At 45.4% G+C, this 27,316-nt stretch overlaps 1 protein-coding gene and 1 pseudogene across 1 annotated transcript in view; both read right to left on the bottom strand.

Moving 5' to 3' along the window:
* The window catches only part of SUSD4 (sushi domain containing 4), a 122,348-nt gene extending 111,487 nt beyond the window's left edge, over positions 1–10,861 (bottom strand). Inside the window, exon 1 of the mRNA XM_066611679.1 lies at positions 10,698–10,861. Within this exon, the coding sequence (XP_066467776.1) occupies positions 10,698–10,851 (154 nt within the window). The 5' untranslated portion in view covers positions 10,852–10,861. The remainder of the gene's footprint in view (positions 1–10,697) is intronic.
* Positions 10,862–26,669: 15,808 nt separating this feature from the next.
* LOC136638450 (5S ribosomal RNA) lies at positions 26,670–26,785 on the bottom strand (annotated as a pseudogene).
* Between the last annotated feature and the right edge of the window lie 531 nt (positions 26,786–27,316).

Raw genomic sequence — 27,316 nt, 5'->3', positions numbered from 1 at the left:
ACACCTTTGACCACTCAAAAAGCAAGTAGACAGAACAAAAATGCATGCAACCAAGAAGGATGAGTGCATTGCTTAACCGTCTCATATTAAGAATACCAATTTAAATACTTCTGTCAGAGACAGGTAAGGAAGTAATATCATTGCACTTTGTCTTCATTATTCTACTAGGAAAAAAAATGTAATGACACAGCTTTTAAATGTAGCATTTACTACAAGTAAATGAGGTCCACAAAAACCAATATTAGTACAATGCTACATCATCTCCTTGCACAGGATTCTCCAGCTTCTACACACACAAAAGGGATTCCCATAAGTATTATATTACGCTTTCCTATGCCTTCAATCGGCCTCATTGCCAATGTGCCAGGTATATTGAAAGACACATGATCATTCCCAGTACCAAGAAACCCTGTCATATTTCACACACAGTAAGTCAGTCACCTGCTTCCTCTAGGTACCCTGGCATGCAGGTGGGTTCCATAAAATATGCTCTGCATGCGATGACTGGAGAGTTAGAGGCTCCAGTCATCTGAAATATTTAAGAGGAATTTGTGTTGGCATCCTTCAGTCTTGGAAGACTATGGTGTCCCGCTCTGAATGGTGGTTCTGGAACAGAGTGTTCTCTCCAGTGCGCGAAGCCTGGGTAAAGTATGTATGGAGGATAGGCTGTTACCCATGCAGCAAATCCCCCCTCTCCACGTCGCTGAAATGGTCCAATAGAAAGGCAGAGGCCAATACGGTTGGTTCCAGCGGCGTCGCAGGAGTTGCCAGAAACATGGTTGACTGTGTTCAGCCATGAACTGCATCAGGGACTCCGGCTCCGGATTTTGCCTCGAGGTTGACTCCTGAAGCCTTTTCCATAACTGGATGTAGCCACAAGGCAGTGGAGGTTTGGGATCAGAGTTTTCTTTCTCTCAGATGAGCTGCCTTCCCAGGCTGACGAGTCCCATCTACCCGGTGGCTGTTTAGTCGCCTCCTACGACAAGTACAGCCAAACTGAGGGCCTATTCTTATCCCCAGCCCCCAGGGATTCCTCTATTAAGAGGAATACAGTATTTATTATTATTGCACATATGTAAATAAGAGTTTAGCTGTTATTGCAATAAAATGGCAGTGATCTACAGAATTTAAATTTTCTGTCACGTACATCAGAGAGGAGTCCTGTCGGCCATGCTAGAATATACATTACTCAAAAATAGTAATATAGGAGTGATAGCTGGATTCCAGAAACATGATTCCAGAAACAAAGAAAAGCCTGCCCAATTTTATCAGCACTATGGAAAATGAGAAGGATTCCCTTGCCAGCGTTGCCAACTCTGGCTGAAGCTATTCTTGGAGATTTGTTCCCTGTAAGACAAAATGTAATTAAATCAAAGAAGCCCTGTTGAAATACCCAGAATTGCCTGTGGTTGCAATCCTAGAGGGTTGGCCATTTTATCCCTTGTACAGTAGCCGTGTATGTCTCTATGGCCAGTATCAGGAAACATCCTGAGAGAAAGACCAAAAAGAGCAGCACCGAATAATTAGTGTTCAAATACACCCTTTCCTGCTCCCTGCTTTCTCCTTTTTTCTGGATCAGCAGCTAAATGGAGGGAAATATGGTAGTTTCCATCTTATGCCACTATCACTATCACTTAGACAGGCCGGGGAGGGGGCGCATCTAAGTAAAACTCCTCCCAGGAGAGCACTAAACTCCAAGGGTTCTTATTAAAAATCAAAACTACAATAGCATCTGTAAGAACAATTGTGACAATCCACTAAATCAGTATTTCCCAGACTGTGGGGTCAAGATTTATTTATTTATTTAACTGAGACCGACAAGCTGATACCTGATGAGGAAAATGTATTGAGCCCTATGGAAAGTGAAACTAAGCAGCTTGAGTGTATTTACTTATGAGTAGGTGACCATGTTTTGGTCTCCTTTGAAGGGCAGGCCAAGAGGAATATAATGCCACCAGAACAGTTCCAATCCAATGAAAGCAAATTCCAAAAAAACTGGAGAAAGATGTCTTCCCTCCCCCCCCCCAAGCTGACAAGGAAAATGTACTGAGCCCTATGGAAAGTGAAATGGATCCACACTATATGTTTACTTGAGAGTAGTTGACTGTGCTTCAGCTCTTATTGAAAGCCAGGTAAAGGGGAACACAAGGACACCAGAAAGTTCCCAATCTGATGAACGCGACACAGAGCTCAAAAAACGCTCAGGAATGTGGCCTCCCCCACCATAGTAAAAAGTATAAAAACCGAGGCTTGAGTGGCTGGTAAGATGAAACTTTTTTTCCTTAAGTCTTATAAAATTAGGTGGATCCCAAAAGACTTGTCTTTTAAAAAAGTGGGTCCCTGTGCAGAAACATTTTGGAACCGCTGGACTAAATTACCTGTAACCACGGACTAGGCAAAGATAATGTCAAAATGGGTTTACTGTAGTTTATTAAAAATCCAAAAGATAGTCAATTAAATCAAATGGGGGAAAGGGAGGTAGAAAACGTCAAAGTGGCCTGATCAAAAATGACTGCACTCAGCTGGATAGACACAAAGAAAAATGTTGACCAAATTAGGTACAGTAACCAACACCATCCAGCAGATGAAGCTGGGATACTACTCAAGAGAAAATACACACACACACACACACACACACACACACACTCATATTCCTAAATCAGTGAAGTTTGCACACTGGTTTTGAGGGGAAAGAGAAAAAGCAAAATAAAATAACTCTAATGCAGCTACCTAAGTTTAAAGTCACTATTGCTAGCCATTTACATTGTCCAAGGACCCCAGGTCCCTGCACTTGCTAGAACAGGGGTGTCAAACGTAAGGCGCAATCCTAGAGGGTTAGCAATTTTATCCCAGATGTGGCCCACAGAAGCTCTTTTTTCAGCCTTCAGGCTCTGACAGCACCACCAACTGCTCTCAGCTGCTGAGCTGTTCTGAGGTGTCACTGTTGAAAGAGGAGCTTATGTGATAATTAGGCTCTCCCAAATCTTGGAAATATGCTCAAGATTTGAATATTTTCTATTCTATCATTTGCAGCGAATGATTCCTAAGTGAGAAAAAGGTGTTATTAATGGTCATGAGCAAGCTTAATGACATCACTTCCAGCTTAATGACATAATTTCTGGCCCGCAGCAGGCATCATGAATGCTATTCAGCCCACTGTATGAAATGAGTTTGACACACCTGTGCTAAAGAACAACAACCCAATCCTGAGCTTCCCAGCATGCAGGGCTGTTGTAGTGCCAAAATGACAGTATCCAGTGTGCAACCAGGCAGTCACCGGTGGCTCCCTAGGGTAGGGGGACTTTTGTCCCTTTCCCCCAGGTAAGGAAAGCAGCCCCACAATGGGGCTACTCAATTCTATGGCAGCTCTGGAGCTGCCGCAGAGTCGGAGAGTCCAGACTCCATGGTCCCACACAGGGCTCAGGATCCAATGGAACAGAGCACCACCAGTTCCGTCCCTTCCCCTGCCATGCCTCCTACCCACCCTCTCCCTACCCTTCCCCAGAAGCCTCCTCCCCACCTCCCCCCACACCCCCACTCACCTCTCCACCACCAGGAGTGGTAAGGGCTTGCAAACGCCTTACAGAATGTTTGCAACAGTGCGCGCCTGTAGTGAGCCAGCATGCAGGGCTCTGGATCGATGTACACCAGTGGGTGTACATTAGATTTCATGGTAGATCTGGCAGAAAAACACAAGCATCCCTGTAACTTGAACTTATGTAAGAGAGGTTTAATGATGTCATATGATGTTATATGATTGGAGTTATTCTCTGAATCCCCTCAGATGCTGAAAAATGCGAATACTCAAATTCCTATATAAAAATGTCATAGTAACATTTGTGGATGTTTAAAGCTTGAATGGTTATAGCGATCTGTTAAAACAAGAACACTTCACCAGTAAGCTTTTAAACACTAATGGGCACACCAGGAGGCATGGAGGCCACTATTAATACAGGTTTCTCCTGTATTTACAGTTTCCATATACATGGGGGAATGGTTCCTCCATGGATATAGGGACACACCTGTATGAAGAAATCTGTTTCCATGAGGGATTTTCATTTAAATTCACTCTGAGGAAAAAAATTTCTTTTGCATCTTTCAAAGAATCTCTCTCCAAATTCAAAAAAAGGAAACATGTAGGCAGAATTATTCATTACAGAGTTAGTGACAAGGAAAAGAAAGAAGATTTATATGTTGTATTGTTTTGAGGTGAAGTAGAAGAACTTTGCTATTAATATAGCTTAGAGAACAGCTATAGAAAATAGAAAATATAGCTAGAAAATAAAAATAAAATAAAATAAAAAGTTAGAAAATAAAAAGAATTCTAGCAGTCATTTCAAGATTACTACTTAGGTTAAATCTATCCTCAGGCAATCATGCACAGAAACCTTGCAGAATCAAAAATTAAAACAGCAAACTACTTTCATCACTACATTGAATAGTTTGACTTATTTTACTTTCTGTTCACCATTCAGAGTGGCCATGGAGGTCACCTTTCAACTCAATACTTTGATTGCTTTGAAAATAATGATCCTATTTTTATCTACACAAGAGATACTATCTCTTGTAAAGATCATTTGTGCTTTAATGATATTTTCCTCTTCAGCAAAGGAAAAACAATTTTATATAGGTGTCATGCTGTTAAACGACTGCAACAAGTGTTTGCAAAATTTCTTTTGTATTGACTCTGCTTCGGTTATGTAATTCTTTTTGCTAATTTTACTTTTTGCAATGGCCTATAGCTAAGAAAAATACAATTAAATTGAACCAATTATATATTCACTTTATACCATACATATAAAGCTTATGATTATTACAGCAGCTCTATTTTACAGATAGTAGGTCATTTTCTTTTTTTCTTTCTAAGTGCATAATCCAGTCAAAGTAAAGCACATTTAGGTTCCATTGATTTCAGTGGGATCATAATAGGTGCTTAAAGCTATGCGGGATATGGGCTTAACTCTCCTCTGAAAATAACAGAGCGTGGAAAAGTGCTTAGCTTTGGGGCTGAATTGTTCCCAACCTGATTGTCGGTGGGTTGCAAAGCTTTAGCTGACATCTGAGAAGGCAAATGCATGGAGCCCTATGGAAAGTGAAATTGAGCCATATTGTGTGTTTATTTGCAAGTAGGGGAACTTGCCTTAGTCCAGTGGTTCTCACATTTTTAGCATCCGGACCCACTTTTTAGAATGAGAATCTCAGGACCCACTGGAAGTGATGTCATGACCAGAAGTGATATCATCAAGCAGGAAATTTTTTTAACAATCCTAGGCTGCAATCCTACCCACAGGTACCCAGGAGTAAGCCCCATTGACTATTATTGTTAAAAGCATATACATACTAGCCTGTTAAAAGTACAGATCTGTATCATTTTCCCAAAAGCAGTCACATAGCATGGTAGTATAATGTCTAAAATATTAAAAACAAAATATTAAAATGAATGGGGACCCACCTGAAATTGATTTGCAACCCACCTAGTTAGTCCCGACCCACAGTTTGAGAAACACTGCCTTAGTCCATTGGAATGGGCACGCTGAGAGGAATCCAACGACAACAAGAATGGTTTCAATTTGATGAAAACAGCCCCCTCAAAAACACCCTAGAAGTGTCTCCCTCCAAGCTGACAAAAGTATTGAGCCCTATGGAAAGCGAAACTACACAGGCAAGTTTACTCACAAGTGAGCAAATGTGGACTCATGGTCAGGTCAGGCAAAAAAAGAATGCAAGGCCGCCAGAAATGGCCCCGATCAGATGAAAGTGGAACTCAACAAAAGGGGGGCCCAGCACATAAAAAGTATAAAACAGAGGCTTGAGCTAGTAAGGTGATTTTTTAAAATCTTTTTTAGACTTGTAAAGCTAGGTGGATCCTTTTAGTGTTATGGTTTAAATATAAGAACTTAGATAACTTAGATAAGCCACCAGGTAGATGGAACTCGTCAGCCTGGGAAGGCAGCTCATCTGAGAGAAGGAAAACTCTGATCCCAAACCTCCACTGCCTTGTGGCTACATCCAGTTATGGAAAAGACTTCAGGAGTCAACCTCGAGGCAAAATCCGAAGCCGGAGTCCCTGAGGCAGTTCATGGCTGAACACAGTCACGTTCTGGCAACTCCTGCGACGCTGCTGGAACCAACCGTATTGGCCTCTGCCTTTCTATTGGACCATTTCAGCGACGTGGAGAGGGGGGATTTGCTGCATGGGTAACAGCCTATCCTCCATACCTACTTTACCCAGGCTTCGCGCACTGGAGAGGACACTCTGTTCCAGAACCACCATTCAGAGCGTGACACCATAGTCTTCCGAGACTGAAGGATGCCAACAACATAAGAACTTAAATTGAACTGGGCAGGGCTGAAAATCTTACTGGGGAGGGTGTTATTGCAGGCAGGTTAGAGAAAATGCACTTGGTAGAACAGGGCTGGTTTTCCCTTATTTAATTATGTTTTACTTTAATTATTTAGAATTATTTATTTTAATTTTCTTGATCATGTAACTTCTGGCCCTGACAACACTTCCAGATTATCAATCTAAAAAGTGGGTCTCAGTGCTAAAGATTTGAGAACCACTGCCTTAAAGATTTTTGGAAACTCAAACTGGTATTGTTAATTGCAGTGTAACTAGACATTATGTTAATTACATGAGGCTAGTGCACTTATTTTGCATTTAGTAAATAGTTATGCAATTAATGCCCTGGTCTCTTCCCCTATTTTTCTTTATTTTTGAACACTCTTAACTCCTCAGAAGCTCCTAGGTTCAGCAGCCTATAAACCTGCTGGCAAGCAGCCCTTACCCTTTGTCTGTTTGAAACTCCATTATTCCCTAGCCATATGCTGGATGTGCATTCGAGTCCTTCATCCTGTCTGGAATAGCTATCTTCCTCTAGGATTGTCAGGCATCTACCATTGGGCAGTCAAACCTATCCATCAAGATAAAGAGGAGGGATGGAGTGGCCATGTGGGTTCCACAACTCCAATCAGGTAACTTGATGAGTTAAGTTAAAGACCTGAGTTAATCCTAAATTAAAACCAAGCACAAGTACACTTAGGGCACAATCCTAACCCCTTATGTCAGTGCTTTCCAGCACTGCACAGCAGTGCCAATGGGACATGTGCTGCCTCCTGCAGTTGGGTGTCACTCAAAGAGGCCTCCTCAAAGTAAGGGAATGTTTGTTCCCTTACCTCAGAGCTGCATTGCCCTTATGTCAGTGCTGGAAAGCACTGCCAGGTTCTGCCAGGTTCTTCACATTGTATCTGATGCTGATTCACTATTTACTCTCCAGTGAGTACAGGGACCAAGATTCCTGGACAACATAAGTAGCCAATGATGGGATATGCAATATTAGCTTAAAATGTTAGAGAAATTATATTTATTTTGCTCTGTTTGCTTTTTTCACTCCAAGTCAGCTTGCAAACTTAACTGGACTAGAGACAAGATGGGGGGAGGGGTTGCAAGTTTTGTTCTTGGATAGTATTCCAGTTCCATCCTCAGAGTATTACTGAATTCTGCATCAATTTGGTCAAGTTCTGCTTCGTGTCCATTTTCCATCAGCCTGCTTGTCCACCCCCTTCCAGCTCCCAGTTTGCTTAATTCTCTTCTTTTGGACTTTTAATAACTAGTAACCATTTTTTGACTCTTGCTTGCCTAATCCACATTCACAGGTAATTTAGTGGGTTATCACATCTATTTGCCTTGCAGATGCTACTGTGGATTTAACAGCGCTGTAACAAGGAAAATTTGCACCTAGGACAAGGGAGAAAAGAGCACACACACTCCGCTCCCATAACTGGCAGAATTACAACAGCTTTAAAACATGACACCATCTCTCCTTTCCATTAAAATGGCATACATTTTCAAACTGATTCATTAAATAGTATACAGTATTTAGAATAAGTTTGATATTCCAGTTTTTATAGCAACACTTGTCTGCTATTTTGTCACAGAGTTATGGTGGGGATAGGGAGCCTGTAACAATTTTCTCATGGTTCTGATTCCTACTGAATGCCTCCTTCTACATTATTTTAAAATACATTATTATTCATAAATAATTTCAAAAGCCACTATGGGCCAAAGTGCTATAGCATCCCTAAACCCCTTGGTTCCCCCACCCCACCCTTGATTTCATCATTTTGGACATTTGCAAGTACATGTTGAGACTAATTATTTGCGTGGGTTCCGTGTTCCAAGCACTCAGTGGATGGCAAAAAACACACTATAGCAAATCAATTTAAAAAACAAAGTTTCTTTGCTCTGGTGATTTAAAAACAGCCTTGCTGACCTTTGTGATGTAAGATAAGAGTCATTAAGAGGACAATCCATCAATCAGTCCTCCTCCAAGTGACTTCACTCAGTCCCTCCCTTCACCAATGCAAAATGATCACCTTTCTTTCACATGCTCAGGGGGAAGGGAGGGGTTGCCTGGAGAGAGAAGGATTGATGGATTGTCAGCCAGCTGCCCCCCCCTCTCATTAAGGAGGCTGTTGTTAAAGGACTGTTCAGTTTTTTAAACTGATTTTAAAGGGATGCATTTTTCCCCTTCTCCAGGGAACAGCACATTCCTTCTCATTTGCAGGGGCCATTCGTGTTGAGTCAAATCTGTGTATAAAAAATCCATGTATAAATAGGCTGGACCTGTAGTATTGTTTAAAAAAAAAAAGAACATACTAAACTAATGCAATTAAGTGCATGCCCAGTTTGGCTTTTACTAGAAAGGATTACTCCAGATTTACCTCTGAACATGGGATACGCCTTAGAACCAGACCAGACACCTCATTATTAACATTAATTTTCCAATCACGCATCAGAAAAGAAAGCACACATGTTCTACTACAAATAGTTGTTAATTCTGTAACTAGCATACATGATGTTATATATAAAGAATAATTCTTAGCATAGTACACTAGAAAATATTGTTTTGGTGCAGAATCAGACACCAATATTTTCTACTAATTCCTTTTAATTAAAATAATTTAACAGGATGAACAGTCCCTTTAAAAATTTCATCACAGCAATAACTTACAACAACAATATAATGTCTTTCAGTTCCCCCTGAAGGACAGAAATGACTTCCAAATGAAATACAATACAAAATATTAGCAGCCATTTCAAACCTCGAACAATGGCCAGCACTTTGTTCAATAATAAAGTGTTACATTCCATAAAATCATCAGTTTACTATTCCTGCAGCATGCATAAATAAAGCAAGTTTAATCCAGGATATCAGTGGCAGACCTGAGGCGGGGGGGTGCAAAAGCCCTGAGCACTGTGCTCACCATGCCTCTGCCATCTCCACCCACCACACCACCCTGCCTGCCCACTGGAGCAGTTTCATCTGGAAACCAGAAGTACTGTTTAAAATTGCACAAGAAGCCTCAGAAGGCTTTTCGAGCGGTGCTGACAGGCTCCGTGAGCTTCAGTAAGTATCCGGGGGGGGGGGGAGGTGGCATGATGTGGGGGGTGGCATTTTGCAGACCTGCACCCCAGGGCACAATGGGGCAGGTCTGTTACTGCAGGATATACATAATTGGATTTAAGTTCCATCACCTGCAACAGAAATTGCTTCCAGGGCTTCAATAAAAACAAAGAAATAATGCAACCTTGTAGCAGTTGAAAAACTCTACATTGAAATATGGCCTTGAATATTTCCTTGGGGTCTCTTCTTCAAGCAGTGCCAAGCTTCATTTCAAAGTGGCTTCATTGACCCTTTCTGTACATGGAATTCCACTGCTACAATTATCACTTGTTCCTCCTGTCTCTCACAGTTATCCATGGATGTGTGGCAGGGGGCGAAGGGAAAACTCATACTAGAAGATCCCTAAACTAGTTTCTACTTCTACTAGAAAAGGATGTGTGCCTCCATGCCAGCCCACTCCTTTGAAAGTGGAGCATACTGCCCTGATAATTTATGGATTGAAGGTAATGGGAACTCTCAGCTGTTAGGATCTAGGCATACATATTAGATGGATCCCAGAGGGATTCCTAAGAGTGTAGGTGGATGTCACATCATATCATTGGGAGAAGGATTTCTCTTCATTGTGGGTGTGAGAAACAAAAAAAAAGACTCCTCCCCCTCAGCATCTCTGTGCAGCCTTTTTATATGTAAATTTGGGAAACCATAGTGGGAGCTCCTCCTATTAATATCCATGTGTGGGCTCTCTTTTCTCATACAATGAAAAAACAGGACTCTCCTGTTAGCATGGAGTAGAGTATAAGTTAGGGTTGTGAGAGATGACTATGCTTTCCTGGCAGGAATTCAACTGGGCTGGGGGGGGGGGGCAGGAGAACAGAAGGATCCTGCATCCATGTACATGAAGCACCATTTCTAGGAGGAAGGGAAGCATATTTTTTTCCCCTGCATCTTTGGAAGCAATCCTCCTTTTTCATGCATTACTTAAGCAGGAAGTAGCAATTTAAGAGGTCATTCCTCTGCACATCTTGGAGAGAAGGAAAAGGCAGTTCACCTTCATAATGGGTGGCTGTGTGCATATTGCTCTTTGCCTGTAAGATCTGAGTGGCAGCTGAGCAAGACAGTGAGAGGATGCTCCCCGTTTAGTATTTTGTGCCTATGAGATCAATAGCCAGAAGCCGTCTCTTCCTGCGTGAAGCAGGACCTCAGGCTGACAGTCGATTTTTCTCCCCCTTCCCACCACCCCCATCTGAGCACTCCGCTATGGCCTGTCACATGAGTTCCTCACTCACTCACCGCCTGTGATCTGTGCCGGGCCGAAGCACAGAGCCAGTTGGAACCACAGGACCACCAGGGAGAGTTTGGACTGGGAGCGCTGCAGTTGCTGCGGTGGAGTCTGCTGCTCTTCGAAGAAGGGATCGCCGCTGTTCGGGTTCATTCCATGATACATCTTTCATCCGCAAAGGGCATCCGGATTGCAAGGGTCTGCCAACAGATTCACCCAGGCGCTGCTTTAGTAATACATGGGCAGTTTCCTGCACACACACCTTCCCCCTCCCTCCAGGAGAGATCACACTGGATGCAGTCAGTGGCAAATGATCTCTGGCTACTACCGTACCCCAGAAGCCGCTTTCAGCCGGTCACCCAGTTGCCCAGCAGCGCTCGCCTGCCCTCTGGTGGCGGATGGAAACAGCACCTGCGTTACAGGGGTCCATCCTGGCAGGCCAATCCATCCCTGCCTCCTGCCTCCTCCGGATGTGCCAAGACGCAGCGCTTTCCCAACCGGCACCCAGGACCCCCCTTGGCTCTCGTCTCGTGTGAACGCGTAGGAGACGCGTCCTCCCTCCACGATAAAGCGGCGCTTCGGCTCACCTCTGGAGGCTTGACTGAGGGAGCCGCCCCCTTAAATCCCCGGGGAGCGTTCAAGGGAGGGGGCGAAAGAACGACTCGCCTTAGGGAGGGATGCGCTCCCGGCTGCAAGCGGAGAGCGGCTCCCAAGTTCTTTCCCCGCATCGCCCACCCGCAGCCCTGCCTCTGAGGCAAAGGCTTGCCTGCCTCCGCGCCCCCCCCCCGGCTGCGCAGTGCGCCCTTACCTGAGGGCTGCCCGCCTGCATGGAGCCGCCTTCTCTCTCCTCCACCCCCCAGCCAAGCTCGCTTATGCCTCCGCGCTCCCCTCGACAGACAGACTGCCAGCAGCGGCGAGGACCGGGAGACACGCAGGGCGCGCGTTCATCCTACCTGTCTGCAGGGGAGGCGGGAGGGCAGAGCGGAGCGGAGCGCGACACCCGCGAGGCTGCCGCTCCGGCTGCCGCCAATGAGGAGGCTGAGCGCGCACCTGCTTAGTGCACGAGCCGCCTTCCGCGCGGCTCCGCGGAGCGAGTCCTCCGCCTCGCAGGCAGCCCAGCCTGCCCGGGCAGCAGCGCGCGGCGGGAGGCGGCAGCTGCAGAGACGTCCTGAGCCCCGAGCATGGTCGCTCCTTCTCCGGGCGCTGCCTGGCGCCGAGTCCTTCGCGGCGGCGCAGGCTGCGGGAGCGGCGAGAGCGCCAGGAGGAGGCGCCTTCCCTCGCCTCGCCCCTCCCCCTTTTGCAGGACTGTGGAGGCAGGCGGGGGGGAAGTGGCACGTTCGCAGTGCTGAGCAGAGGAGGCCTGGCAGGGCCAGCTCCATCCCGGGCCGTTTTGGCAGTGGTGGCAGCAGCCATTTTCCAAACCGGCCTCTCCGGTGGTGCACAGAGACGCGGGGAGGAACTTGCTGACCCTGGGTGTCCTGTCGCGAATTAAGGGCCCGATCCTGTCCAACTTGGCAGTGCCGCTGCAGCCCTGCCAGTGGGGCGTACGCTGCATCCTTTGGTAGGCCTCCTCCAGGTAAGGGGATGTTTGTCCCCTTTCTTTGGGGCTGCATTGCAGCTGCACCAGCTGTGGAAAGTTCGATGGCATCGGGCCCCAAGTTCCATCTTCAAGGATGCACCAGAAGGCCACCAGGAGCGCTGTTTCCAACCTTTTGCCTACGCAGGTTCACTTATGCACGGGGCAGAGGGAGGGAGTTGTACCTGTACGTAAATATTCAGCTAAACACAGCCAGCTTAGAATTTATTTTAAGGGAAACTCAAAGAAAAACTTTTTAAACAAAGCTGCCATCTCTCTCTCTCTCACACACACTCACTCACTCACACACACTCACACACACACAGGTATAACCTAATTATCCATGGTTTTCACCTGCGGTTTTATCACAACGCAATGAGAAGGGCCCTTTAAATTAAAGGAAAAAAGTTGTTTAACAATAGCCTTGTTAATGCGAGACAGGGCAGCCAGCTGACAATGCATCAATTATTCTCTCTCCAGGCACTTAGAACAGATTCACTCCTAGGCGAGTGGCCCCTTCCTTTCCCCTGAGCACCAGAAAGAAAATCACTTTGCATTGGTGAAGGGAAAGGTCGCTGGCTCAGAGTGAAGCCTTTCTAAGCACCTGGAGAGAGACTGATTGATGGATGGTCTGCCTAATGACTCTGCCTTACATCACAAAGGTCAGCAAGGCTGTTTTTAAATCACCAAGCAAAGGGACATTGTTTTTTAAATGTATTTGCTTTAATGTGATTTTTGCCAACCTCATGAGTTCTGGGAACTGAATGAGACTCAACCTGTATATTCATTTTTCATACTTCTATACATCTTTTCCTCTAAGAAGCTAAGGGCAGTGCACTTGGCTCCCCCTCTAGTGGGTGGAGGTTGAGACCAGCGGAATGATGAGACAGTACAGTGACACAGCCAGGGCCTCTGAGAGGAATTTTATCAGCTGATACAAAATTTCTTTGGGGTCCTTTCCCAAAGAGGGAGGGGATGAAACAGAGTGGTGGGGTGGTAATGAGGGTGGGCAGAATGGGGGCAAAACAGGCCAGGGGAAGTGGCAGCAGCCGGAGTAGTCTTTGGAGCCCAGGTCTACCAGTCTCCCCAATACAGAGCTCAGGTCTACCTACCTGCCTGGTGTTGGCAGTTAGATACTGTAAGATGGAGAACCAAACACACTCCTACGTCTCTCTAAAATCTTTCAGATATAGGAAATCATTGCAGGAGATTAGTAGCATTGTATTTAGGCTTACACTAGAATGGAAAGTGTCCTATGTTCACCAAAACTGACTTCTGCAGCAGCTGCAGTCCCGCAGCTGTGTTGCTAAGCTCCTATAAACTTCTTCATGGTAAGCAAATCCACAAGCCAAAGAGCTATTGTAGCTATTGTCAGTTTCCTCCCAGATGTGAACACTGTTAAGGAATGGGTGCATTCCTGGGCCTGCTGTGTTTGGCTTGTGGCAGTAGTCATCGCTGTGTGCCCACAATAATGCCCCCAGCATCCCACATAGGCAGTAAGTCTGGGTGACTCACTGCCTTGGAAAATGTAAGATCCCAGGAAATTTCTGGGCCCCCTCTTTTGGCTCCTGGCTCCCTTTCTGACCCTGGGCCTGGGTACAAATTACCCCCCTTTCCCCCCTCTCCTAGGCCCTGGACACAGCAGCTGAGATGGTTTGATGCAGCTGAATTCACAAATGCTATATTTGGCCACAAAAAAATCACACCAAAACTAGAGATTGTGAACTGATAGATGCATTTTTTTTCTATTTCTACTATTTGTTCACAGCATTAATGGATCTTGCTATGCCATTTGTCAACATAGTGAGCAAGAAGGTGTTGTTTATGAGAAATTGAGGGTGTGGCTGTAGCTCAAGGTAAGAACATATTCGTTATACACAAGAGGTCTCAGGTTCAATCCCTAATACTTCCAGGTAGCACTGAAAATATCCTTCTGAAATCCTGGGGAACTGCAGCCAATCCATATAGATAAGCCCAAGCTAGTAGGACCAATTGTCTGACTTGGTATAAGGCAACTTCATATGTTTACTGCACACATACTGTACAGTCATATCCTACACGTGCAAATAGCTGCAATTGATCCTCCATAGCTTTACAACTGCAGGGATAGACCACATTGATTACAATGGCCAAAGAATCATTCTATGCAATGAGTATCTTACTTGTGCAGCATCTAACTAAGGGCGCAATCCTAACCCCTTGTGTCAGTGCTTTCCAGCACTGGCATAGCGGTGCCAATGGGACATGTGCTGCATCCTGCAGTTGGGTGTCATTCATGGAGGCCTCCTCAAAGTAAGGGAATGTTTGTTCCCTTCCCTCAGAGCTGCATTGCCCTTATGTCAGTGCTGGAAAGCACTGACATAAGGGGTTAGGATTGTGCCCTAAATTGTCTAACCTAGACAGATATACTTCCATAATAGATTGGTCATTGCCAAATTGCAGGAAGCCTGCCAAGTTGTGGAAGAATTATGCAGTTACCAGCAGTATCAGCTGCATCTCTCAACTTGGAAGTGTCAACATTTCATGAAATGTGTCAACTGATATTCAGTTATATTCCATTGTGAACCCTTCAGGCACTGCATGAAAAGAATAAATGTCAAAACACTGTTGCCCAAGAACAAACATGTGCATCACACATTGTGTGTTTGTTTCATAGATTTTTAACCCAATTTTGTTATAACTCAAAGCAACTTACTCAAAGCAGCTTAACAATAACAGCCCAATCCTATACTTCAAAATGCCAGTCTGAACAGCATTACCCTTGGATGCCAGTGCAATGACCATCATGCCTTCATAACCCTAGTTTCTCCAATGAATGTGCCACAGGTACTGGTGCAATGCTATGCCTCTGTACCATCCACACCAGGACAACTACTGCCAGCATAAACTCTGAAATGGGATACATACCCTAAACCAGTGGTGGGATTCAGCAGGTTCTCACCTATTCTATAGAACCCGTACCTAATCCAGCTGTTGGTTCTAAGAACCGTTTGCTGGCCAGGGAGCTCGCGCCTTGAAATGTCAGGGCTAACCCTCCTGGGGGCAGCAGCTGTGCTGGGCCAACCCCTCCCAGGGGAAAGCGGGTCGCTTCCAGCGGGTGCCGAGGCTGCTGGGGCTGAAGGGGCGAGCCAGACGCGGCCAACTGGAGTCTCCCGCGACGCGCGCCCGCACATGCAGTCTGCTGACTAGGGTGAGAGAAGCAGCCCAGCTGCCTGCCCCGCACCTCCCCTCCCCGGCCAAGCTGGCTGACTGGCGAGTAGACTGCTCCTGCAACGGGTCGGGGGCGCGGGCGGGACGAAGAGGAGGGCGCCGGAGCAGCTCCTGCCCAAAGAGCCCCCGCTGCCCCTGAGGGCAAGCCCCCCCTCCCCCCCCCCGCACATCCATGGACACACAATGGAACTTACTTCTGGGTAGGCACTGAGCACAATCCTAACCAGGTCTACTTCTAAAGCTTCCCCCTCCAACTTCCAACTCTGCAATCCAATGCACGTCTACTCAGAAACCCAACAAGTTCAAGGGGAGTTGTTGACTTCCAGGGTTTGAGAGAGAATGGCAGCCTTGAAGGACAGTTTCACTAATGAGCAAAAAAGTACTATGAGGGGACTGTTCTTCTAGGTTGCTTTCCGACAGGCAACAGCAGATACCCATCACTTTGGTCTACTCTAGTGGCAATTCTCCCACAAGTTTGAGGGCTGCTACTGACCAGGGAGTGCAAAGCAGGGGCCTGCAGTGGGTGGGGAGGCAGGTGAGGCAGAACCTCCCCACCACAGTCCTTTGAAAGTGTTGCAGCTGTGTAGGTGCCCAAGCACCCACAACCCAGCCTAAAAATGAAAATTAACAGCACATGTAACAAGCCTTGCAGGTTTTGAGGTTCACCCTGATCACAAGTTCTTCTCAGTGCTTCTCCAGTTCTTCTTCATTAGGTGATAAGACCTAAACCCAATTTGCAAACTTGTTCAAAAAATCTTCAATTTCTAGTCAGCCTGCCATGGGGGGGGGGGGGGGGAAGGAAGGAAGAGAATAACCTAAAGGAACTTTTCTGGTAGAGAAGGAGCAAATGCTAACTGTACCATCCTCAGCACACTTACCTAGGAATAGCAGCCCAATCCTATGCAAGCCTACACAGGAGTAAATCACATTATATAGTCAATTGGGCTTGCTTCTCAGGTGTGAGTAGGATTGCAGCCTAAGGGCTATCCAACTTTCCAGAGCCAATGCAGCCACATTGCAGTCCCAAGGTAAGGGAACAAACATTCCCTTGTCACAAGGAGACCTCCAGGACTTGGTGCTGGAAAGTTACAGTTAAGAGGACTTGGGACCTAATCCTATCCAATTTTCCAGTGCCAGTGCAGCTGTACCAATAGCGCATGCACTGCATCCTGTGATGGGGGGCAGGGAACATTTGTTCCCTTACCTCAGGGCTGCATTGTGACTGCACAGGTGCTAGAAGAAAGCCTCACTGAGCACAATAGGACTTACTTCTGAGTAGACATGCATAGGATTGTGCCCTAAGGCTGCAATCCTACTTCCACTTTCCTGGGAATAAGCCCATTCGCTATAATGAGATTTACTTCTGAGTAGATATGCATAGGATTCTGCTCAAAGGCTGCAATCCTATCCACACTTTCCTGGGAGTAAGACCCATTGAACACAACAGGACTTACTTCTGAGAAGACCTGCATAGGATTGTACCCTTAATGAAGTAATGTTTTGTGCCACATTCCTGCCTTTTTTTTAACCTGAGGAATTTCAGCTGTGGGAGCATGTGTCTGATAGTGTATTATACAATCGTTGTGTAACAACACATTGTATTGCAATGAAAAGATCCCAGGCACAAAACTGCATTCCCAAACCCCAAGGATGAAAACCAACCCCATGGTGCGGTCCTGTGCTTTTGGGAAGTAAGGGCACAATCCCTATGCCCATCTACTCAGAAGTAAGTCCCATTATAGTCAACAGAGCTTACTGCAGCTTGAGAGCCCAAGCCTATGCATGTCTACTCATTATAGAGTCTCATTATAGCCAAAGGGGCTTACTCGCAGGAAAGTGTGGCTAGGACTGCAGCCTTTGAGCACAATCCTATGCATGTCTACTCAGGAGTAAGTCATTATAGCCAAAGGGGCTTACTCCCAGGAAAGTGTGGATAGGATCGCAGCCTCAGTGATGAGGATGAGAGGCTTCCTTCCTTCGCCTTCTGATTGACAGTGGCTGCAATCCTAACCACACTTTCCTGAGAGTAAGCCCCATTGAACAAAATAGGAGTTACTTCTGAGTAGACCTGGTTAGGATTGTGCTCAGTGCCTACCCAGAGGTAAGTTCCATTGTGTGTCCATGGATGTGGGGGGGGGGGAGGGGGGGGGCTTGCTCTCAGGGGCAGCGGGGGCTCTTTGGGCGGGAGCTGCTCCGGCGCCCTCCTCTTCGTCCCGCCCGCGCCCCCGACCCGTTGCAGGAGCAGTCTACTCGCCAGTCAGCCAGCTTGGCCGGGGAGGGGAGGTGCGGGGCAGGCAGCTGGGCTGCTTCTCTCACCCTAGTCAGCAGACTGCATGTGCGGGCGCGCGTCGCGGGAGACTCCAGTTGGCCGCGTCTGGCTCGCCCCTTCAGCCCCAGCAGCCTCGGCACCCGCTGGAAGCGACCCGCTTTCCCCTGGGAGGGGTTGGCCCCGCACGGCTGCTGCCCCCAGGAGGGTTAGCCCTGACATTTCAAGGCGCGAGCTCCCTGGCCAGCAAACGGTTCTTAGAACCAACAGCTGGATTAGGTACGGGTTCTATAGAATAGGTGAGAACCTGCTGAATCCCACCACTGGTCTAAAGGCAAAATTAAACAAGATGTGGGATATCCATGTCTGGCTCTGTCACTGATTCAATTTATCTTTGGGGGAGGTCCAAATTACTGTAGATTGTGATTATGGTGCTAGAGTGAGAGAAGTTTAGCTTTTTACCTCTATAACATTTTCCCAATATAAGTTCTTCCCCCCTCCCAACTGCTATTAGCCCTGCTAAACTCAAAGATATCCTTATATTTTCCTCCATAAGACACAGAAGCTTTGAAGAAGGGAGAATTTAGATTGTTTTCCCAAAGGAAGGAGAAGGTTAGTCCACCCCACAGCCAGTGCCATAGCCCTGATCCAGTACAAGGGCCTTCCAGCTCCTTTGAAGAAAAAAAAGGAACTGTTGCATCTTTTGCATGCCATCTCATTTGGCCCTTAGTATGTATGAGTGTATTTGTGTATGTTTGCTTTGTTACCCTTACTTTGCCTCTTCTCCCCTCTACATTTTTTATCTTTGTTAAATAATATAGCACAATTCTATGCAAGTTTACTCTGAAGTAAATGTATTGTTTATTTCTATGGCTATTTATCCCTCCAAAGAAATCCAAGATGGGTAAAATACATTACACTGAATGGGACTTCACTTGCTCCTTTTTAAGTAGATTTAGCACCACAGCCTTTGATTGCAAACCACTTAAAAATAGGGACCTGACTTTGCTTTATGTTACTCAGAAAAGCCCCACAAATATTAATGGTGCTACATAAACAACAATAATTGTGTTCTTTAGAAACGCTAAAAGCATTAACCAGATTAATCGGAATTTAGATTTGGCAACATGTTCAAGATGAGTGTTCAAATACAGTAGTTTGATGAGTTTTCAATTTGCCTGTGTTAATTCATTCAAAAACCCAGTTGCAATTATCTTCAAAATATCACTTGGATGAAAATAGTGTTGTTATTAAAATAGGTTACAGGCAAATGAATTTAATTTTAACCCATTAATAGCTATGCAGTTCGAAACTATGCATAACTCGGAAGTAAATCTCATGAAGTCAATGAGACCGAGAGCCCAATTCTGACCTCGTACCGCCTGTGTTTCGTTGGCGGTGAGTGTCACAAACATGCCGTAAAGCACTTCACAGTCCTCAAAGCCAGCCCAGTGCCGGAGGTAGCTCAGTGCCAGCTGGTGCTGGGCTACCACCAGTGGATCATCGGTGCTCCACTGCTTGACGATTGCGCAGACTGCTGGTGGAGGAGAGGTGGGGGGGGCATGGGGGGAGGCGGGGAGGAGGCATTTTGGGGTGGGGGAAGTGGAGGGGGAGGGGAGAGGATGGGGGGGTGTTCCAGGGGGAGGAAGCAGGGTGGAAGGGAGGCAGGACTGGTGTAGCTCCACTCCACCTCATCCAGAGCCTCCATGTTGGGCCACAAGGCCCAACACAGAGGCTCTTGATTCTGCGGCAGCCCAAAGGCTATTTGACAATTTGACAAGTATTTGGCAATGGTTCTTTTGTTGGCTCAAAATTTGTGTTATAACATGCTAGCTTTTGGTTTTATTGTATTTGTACCACTACTTTAACTGAATGGCTAAACTGAACACAGAAATAAAACTGGGCAAAAAGTGCTTTTTCACAGCATCTCTCCCCCCCCCCCCCCGGATGGGATATTATTTGGACAAAGAGTTTGTATTCTACTCTTCCTTTTTGTCAAGTAAAATGAATGAAATATAGGAGGCGGATCCTGGTCTAATCAGTGAATCATTATAATTTACCAGCAGGAATACAGCTGTAACTGAGCTCCACCAATCACATGTGTACATATCAAGTTATCATTCTAGTTTTACCAATTACTGCTAATTAAGCTTTATTAGAAAGCCTTCAAGCAGAAAGAGAACTCTGACTGAACCTCTTCTTCCCTATGGCTAATGTAACCTAAATAAATGATTTGACTCTTAAAAGTGGATTTCAAGTATGATGATGCCAAATCAGCTTCAGTTAACCTAGATTCTTAAAACATATGAAGTTGCCTGAGTCAACTGGTCTAGAACTGACAATTCTGGGTCACATTAGAAGTTATTAAGTGGGAGACCTCTCCATATACAGTAATTTTCATCTTGTTAAAGAAGCTTCTTCTAAATTTTCATTGGGGCTGTTCTGCATGGGGTCTAACCCTTTCCTAGGCTGCAATACAAATTAGCCCCCAGCTGTTATTAACCATGAAGAAAAAAATGGACACATCATTATCATTATTAAACAGTATATACACTGCTTTTCAACAAATTGGTTAACTTTTGCTTAGGTTACTATGATGTAAAGCACCATGTGCACTGAATGAATACTTTTATTCATTATAGTTTAATATAGTTTATTTATTATTATAGTTTATTAATATAAGACATGAACAACCACAACACAATCTTACCAAGATAACTAAAGGAAGAGTTCTCTTCAGAAAGCTGTTTGCTGCCAAAATATTCATGATACAGTGAACAATGAGGCTTAATTTTTACCAATTTTAAGCAGTGCATTTCATCTAAGAACAGTTTCCCAATACCCACTTCCTATATCATCCCAGAGGAAGAAAAACAGCTTCCTTGAACAATAATTAAGCTCTTTGGTATTCTATATTGATTTTTAACACCAATCTAGACAAGAAACCTATCAGCAACATGTACGAGTCTATGATTAGAGTTTCTAGGGCAAGGCAGAAGTCATGAGGGATATTATATTTTAGATTATATAAAATAAGTTACAGAGCCTTTCTCCCTTCAGTTTTTTTTCCAGTTCACTAGTTTTTTAAATTAGTCACTAAGGAAAAAAGGCCATCTGTCTTGTGCTAAATGAATTCAGCCACTTTGAGTACTTTCCAAAATAATTTCATTTAACATTTTCTGTTCAAACTACTGTATCAAACTTCAAAATGACTACTTTTCTTTTTGAAAAAGTCACATATTTTGATGAAAGTATTTGTGTAACTTTTTTGTTAAGATTTTGACATTTTTTCTTGTTGTGCCTGCAAAGAAAACAACATGATCCATAATCTTTGGTCACTATTCACTACCCAACTAATTTCCATTTGTGAGTTCTCTCTCTGCATTGATAGTCTGTCTGCATTGATAGTCTTTAAAGCCTATATGTCTTTAAAGGGAATTAGACAGATTTATGGAGGAAAAGTCCATCACAGGTTACAAGCTATGATGAGTATATGTCACTTCCTGGTTTTAGAAGTAGGCTACCTTAGAATGCCAGATGCAAGGCAGTGGCATCAGGATGCAGGTATCATGTTGTCTTGCGTGCTCCCTGAGGCATCTGGTGGGCCACTGTGAGATACAGGCAGTTGGGCTAGTTGGGCCCTTGGCCTGATCTGGCGGGGCTCTTCTTATGTAACCTGGTACACATTTAACAAATGTGTTCTACAACCAGGGCCAGCCCATACATGAGGCCAACTGAGGTGAAAACATCAGGCAGCAGACTGGTAGTGAGAGCCCACCTCCTTTTGTCTAGTCATCTCCACTGCTCCTCCTCTTCCTACTCCATGGACTGGAAAAGGGAGAGGGGGCCAGAGAAGAGGAAGTATGGAGGAGAAGAGAACTGTAGATGAGTGTGTCTAACCCTCTAGCCTGCCACTCTGTTCTCCTCCACACTCCCTCTCTCCTGACCCTCTTTTCTTTTCCGGTCCTGGGAGTAAGAGGAGCAGAGACTGTTTCCTCACCACAAAGTCTTGAGCCAGACCTGTCTGATACTGAGCACACCACAGAACTGGCAGAAACTTTAGAAACAGGCACTAGGGCAGGAGGAGAGGAGCAAACTTCTGGATTTGTTTCATGAGTAGGTTTTGGTGCTGAAATTGGCCCCCGAAAAAGCTGCATGCTGTCTCAGAAAATAGTACTTTGTTGTTCATGTCCAAGGAAACTGTGAATAAAGATAAACTGCAGCTTTCACTTGCATGAAGGAATGGCCTGTGGGTTGCCTTGAAGTTACAAAGACGTTAAAATGAGCCCTTTCTGATGATTCTAAAATAATATAACCATTTTTATGCCATTTTTTAAAAGACGAATTCACAAGTTTTGGGGGCTTTCTAGAACAAAAGCCAATCCCTCCAGTTCTAGCTGAATTGAACCATATGATAGCCAAGGAGCCCCTTCCTAGGCTGTAAATTATTCCTTTTTATTGACGGCCCTTTCTTCTATTTTGCAATTAATGGTCAGGTCTGAAATATTTATATTACACTGAAAACAAAATCTTCTTTTAAATGAAAGACTTTAATCATAGAAGAGGGGAACAAAATTAAGTCAATTTTTTATTTCACCCTTTATACAGTATCTATCCACAGATGACTTTGTATGTTTGGGACGGAAAGGTTGTCTAAGTCTTACTCTAAGTCTTTGCGGGAGGAGGGCATGGCAGCCACACAGGGCCCAAACCTATCCAATTTTCCAGTGCTGGTGCAGCCACGCCAATGGGACGTGCACTGCATCCTGTAGTAGGGAGGCAGTCACAGAGTCCTCCTCAAGGCATGGGAACATTTGTTCCCTTACCTCAGGGCCTCATTGCGGTTGCACCTGTGCTGGAAAGTTAGATAGGGTTAGGCTCACAATCACCATGATTGCATCGCCACCAGGGACAGAGAGTTTTTTTTAAACTTACCACAGCCTATGCTGGCCTCAGAAGGGCTCTCTGTACCTTAGAAAAGCTAAAATTGCAATAGAGACCCACTTCTGGTTTACAATTGTGAAACTGAAAGTGGGCTATGAGCACTATTTTTAGGTTTTCCAAGGCATGGGAAGCCCTGCAGAGGGGTTCACGGGGTTCCCCATACACCCCGGAGGCTGGCGCAGGCTGTGGTAAGTTTTTTTAAAAAAAACCTCTGTCCCCAACAGCTGCACAATCATAGCGATCACATTGCTGCCATCCCCCTGCCCCATCCTGCCCCATCCTGCCCCACCACCCCCTCTAAGAGGTCAGAGACAGGGCTTCTCAGCTGGTGGGTTGCAACCCACCAGTTTGAGAACCTCTGCGTTAAAGGATAAAACTGAAGCTAGGGCTGTGACAAATGGTTGATACTGTATTATACAGTATAATGATGTGACAAATGGTTGATACTGTACAAATGGTTGATACCGTATAAATTGGTCAATTCCTGGAATTTGCTGTAACACATTTTGTGTTTCCTCAAAGCTGTGTTACTTCTATCAACCAAATATTCAGTTCCTACAGTTGCCCAAAATTTGGTTCCAAGCCTCTAGCAAAATATCTTGGTTCATTTGAACAGTGGGTCCAAAACCTCCTGACCCCTTAGGCAGCATGCCAAATGCTGCCCCCGTTACCTGATGATGTGCTAGTCTCTACTCTCTTTATTGGAAGAAAAAATGAAAGGAGCACCTACAGCAGTGGTTCCCAAACTTTTTTGACTGACAGCTCACTTGACCAACTGTGCCATTGGCTGTGGCACCCCATTAGATTTATAATCCTATAGATTGTATAGGTTGGCAGGTTTTTTGTGACGATTCTGCAGCTCCCCTGGCTGGTTTCCACAGCTCCCCAGGGAGCCATGGCTCACTGTTGGGGAACCACTGACATATAGAATTCAGAAGCCATATGTATTCTCCCATGTAGAAACGAAATCTACTTTCTGATGGGCTGATTTTATCTGGAAACTCACAGCTCAATCCTATCTTTGCCCCTCCCAGATACAGTGCACGGTATCTACGTGGACAGATCAGAAGATTTCAGAGATTAAGGGGGTTTAAATCCCCTTACATCTCTGTAAACCTCCTGCTCCACATGTCTTTGGGCCTGTGCTAGTGATCTCCAAAGAGAGAAAGGGGTGGAGAGGAAAGGCAGATAGCATCTGGTGCACCATTATCGCTGAATCCACCCCCTTCTGCAACCTCCCCACCCCATTACACCCTTTCTCCGCCCACTTCTACCCTCTCCCCACGCCTCATGTCTCTCCTACTGACTTACCTGCACCAGCAGACAGCAGGAGAGCTGATGGTGCGTGTGGGAAGGCTCTGTCTTTTTCACTAGTGTCCTGGCAATGCGCTACTCAGCAAGCTGCCAGAAAGTGCTTTATAGCACTTTTTCAGTAGCCAGTGCTGGCAGAATATGTCTTCTGCCAGTGCTCCACCTAGATAGGAGTGGGTTGCAAACCATTCAAGTTAACAAATAAACAGTGCCAGACCTCCCATTCATTCTATGGGGCTAATGCCCCAAGCACAGAGTCTCGCACACCTTTAGGACCCTATGGAAGCCTCTCTGAGATTCCTGATGGGGTTGGAAACTGTGCTTCCAGTTTTCCAGAAGTTGCGTGAGGCTCCATGAGCTTTAGGTAAGGGGGGGATTTGCACGTGGGGTGGCCACATCCCAAAGGGGGGCACCATCGTGGACCTTTGCCCCAGAGCACAGGGCTGGGGAGGTCTGCCACTACAAATAAAAGTGTCCTCATGCAGAATTACAATACTGGCAATGACTGTATCACACTTTATTTTAATTTAGTGTATATCACTCATACTATGTGCATGATGTCTACCCATGAATGCAAATGAGAGAAATAACTTCATTAAATCATCCATTTCTTTTCTTTTTAAAAAACAACTACCAAGTCTCAGTAATCAAATCTTTCCATATCAGTTTGGGAGCAGAAAACAGCACCAATGAACTAACGTTCTTCCTTTTAATCAAGGGTATAGTTTACAAAGTCACCAATTAGCATTTAAAAAGAATCCAGGAAAGAAAAATAGAGCACAATTGCAAGGGATTTAAATGTATTCCTGTGTATTGTTCTTCCTTCAAAATTTCATTTGAAAGCAGCTGAGAATCATTTTACCAGTGGAATTCTCGAGGATTTTCAATGTAATGAAAATGACATATCTGAAGATAAATGCAAGTTTGTAGTATATACTTATTTTTATCAGATGTAAATTAAACCTATTTATTTATAAAACAAAATATGAAATTCTGATCTCACCTAGAACCTTAGATCCAAGTCTATTCCTAAAATTTAATTCAATTGTTTTCCAGGACTGAGCATGAGCAAATGCATAGTTGCACCCTCATTTGCAACCTGATTGACTGCCCAATCCTAAGAGGCAGCCCAATCCTGAGCTGCCCGGGGAGACCCCGCTCGGCGGCACAATGAGGGCTGCCACTGAATCCAACGCCTCCCGCGCAACCGCGGGAGGCACCTTGGGAGTAGGGGATGTTCATCCCCTTTCCCCGGGTAAGGGAGGTAGCCCTGCAATTCGGCTACTCTCTTTAGTGGTGCCCAGCGGACACTGCTAAAGTAAAGGCGCTCGTGTAAGGCACACAGCCTCCATGAGTGCCTAGGATCCTGCCGAGCAGAGCTCCACGGATCCTCCTCCTGCCTGCCCCGGGCACGCCCCCCCTCCTGATGTCACACCGGTCTCCCTGCCTCCACCCCACGTCACACTGGCCTCCCCATCCTCTGGAACACCCCCGTCCCCACCCCATTCCCCGTTCCGCAGCCCGGTGGTCGCAGGCACCGCCAAGCTGTGGAAAGCGGGCGCCCACAGGGCGGTGGCTCAGCACCGGCCGGAGCTGAGCCACCTCTGGCAGGAGCCCAGCGGTGAGCCCCGCAAACGTGCCATATGGCACGTTTGCGACTGTGGTTCGCACCACGGAGGCACAGTGTGGACCTCAGGATTGGGCTCTCACTCAGCAGTAGACCCATTGCTTTCCATGGGTATTATTCATAAGTAATGGTGCACTGAATTGTAGCCTGGTTCTTGTTTCAGATGGAAATGAGGATTATATCCCGGTGTTTAAAAAAAAACAAACCTCTGCCAACATTTGCAAAATGGAAAAGGGATAGAAGGGTCTGCTAAGGAGAATGAGGCTTGCTTGATATAAATGGAAGCCATGAGACCTGGCTTGCTTTTTTCCTCAGGAGGAGAATAAAAAGTTAACTTTGGCTGCAGCTTTGCCCTGGAGGGGTTGCCTAGAGAGAAATAGCCCTCTAATTATCTCTGCATTGTCCTCTTGCTTCTCCCAGTCTGGGACTTGCCTGACCGCTGAGTCTGACCTTGCAGATAAGGCAAGGAGATGATCTAAACTTGATTTATTGGCAGAAATTTCTCGCCTTATAGGCGAGTATCTACAGTCAGTCCCCATGAAAACATGCTGTAGAGCAGTGGTTCTCACACATTTAGCACCAGGACCCACCGGAACAGAATGAGAATCTGTTGGGACCCTCCGGAAGTGATGTCATGACCGGATGTGACATCAAGCAGGAAAATTCTAACTATCCTAGGTTGCAATCCTACCTACACTTACCCAGGAGTAAGTTTCCTTCATACTATCATTGTTAAAAGAATATACATAGTAGTTTGTTGAAAGTACAGGTTTATAACATTTCCCCAAATGCAGTCACATATTATGGTAGCATGAAGCCTAATATATTAAAAATAATATATTGAAATGAATGGGGACCCACCTGAAATTGTCTCGCGACCCACCTAGTGGGTCCTGACCCACAGTTTGAGAAACACTGCTGTAGAGAAAACCACAGGTAATTATGGCTTCTCACAGTATAATTTTGCAAGACACAACTCAAGTTCAAGGTGATCAGAGGTCCCAGGGTAAAATGGTTGGCAACCTTCAGTCTCCAAAGACTATGGTATAAGCCTACAGCACCTGGTATTCCCAGGCGGTCTCCCATCCAAGTACTAACCAGGCCTGACCCTGCTTAGTTTCCAAGATCAGATGAGATTGGGCATGTGCAGGGTAACAAGCTCTGCCTCTTGATGGTGCATTGGACATTAGTCCTGGGGGCTTAGGGGTTGACCTGACCAGAAGGTGTAGACCCTTTCCAGTCCCTGATCTGGTTGACACCTGATGCAACCTAAGGTAGCACAGATGTGCAGGAGATAAATGGATCTGCCTCATACATCCTGGCATCAAGCAGGTTCTCTTGGAAGTTTAATATGCACCTATAAGCAGTGCAAAGTATGAAGCATCTCTATATCTTATCTCTATATCTGCCCATCTTAAATTTGTTGTGCTCCATCAGCTAAAGAGCAGATCAAACCAGAGGGACTGAGAACCCTCTTTTCTCCTTGATTGCTTTACACGTTCCATTTTCAGCAATTATTTTCTAATCTGTGGCACTGGAGAGAAGAGTGTGGTACATCAACAACAGCGCTATTCACTAGAAATTAAAGATATGATGACCAGCTGTGCTCAATGTAGCTCTTAGCGTATTCCCCTTGGGTTATTATTTAATTACACATAATACTTGTATTCTACTTCTTTGCAGCTCTATTAATTTT

Source organism: Tiliqua scincoides, chromosome 1 (assembly GCF_035046505.1).
Source record: "Tiliqua scincoides isolate rTilSci1 chromosome 1, rTilSci1.hap2, whole genome shotgun sequence".
NCBI classification, from domain to species: Eukaryota; Metazoa; Chordata; class Lepidosauria; order Squamata; family Scincidae; genus Tiliqua; species Tiliqua scincoides.
The sequence above is the reverse complement of the archived record's forward strand: the minus strand, read 5'-3'. Positions and strand labels throughout refer to the sequence as shown.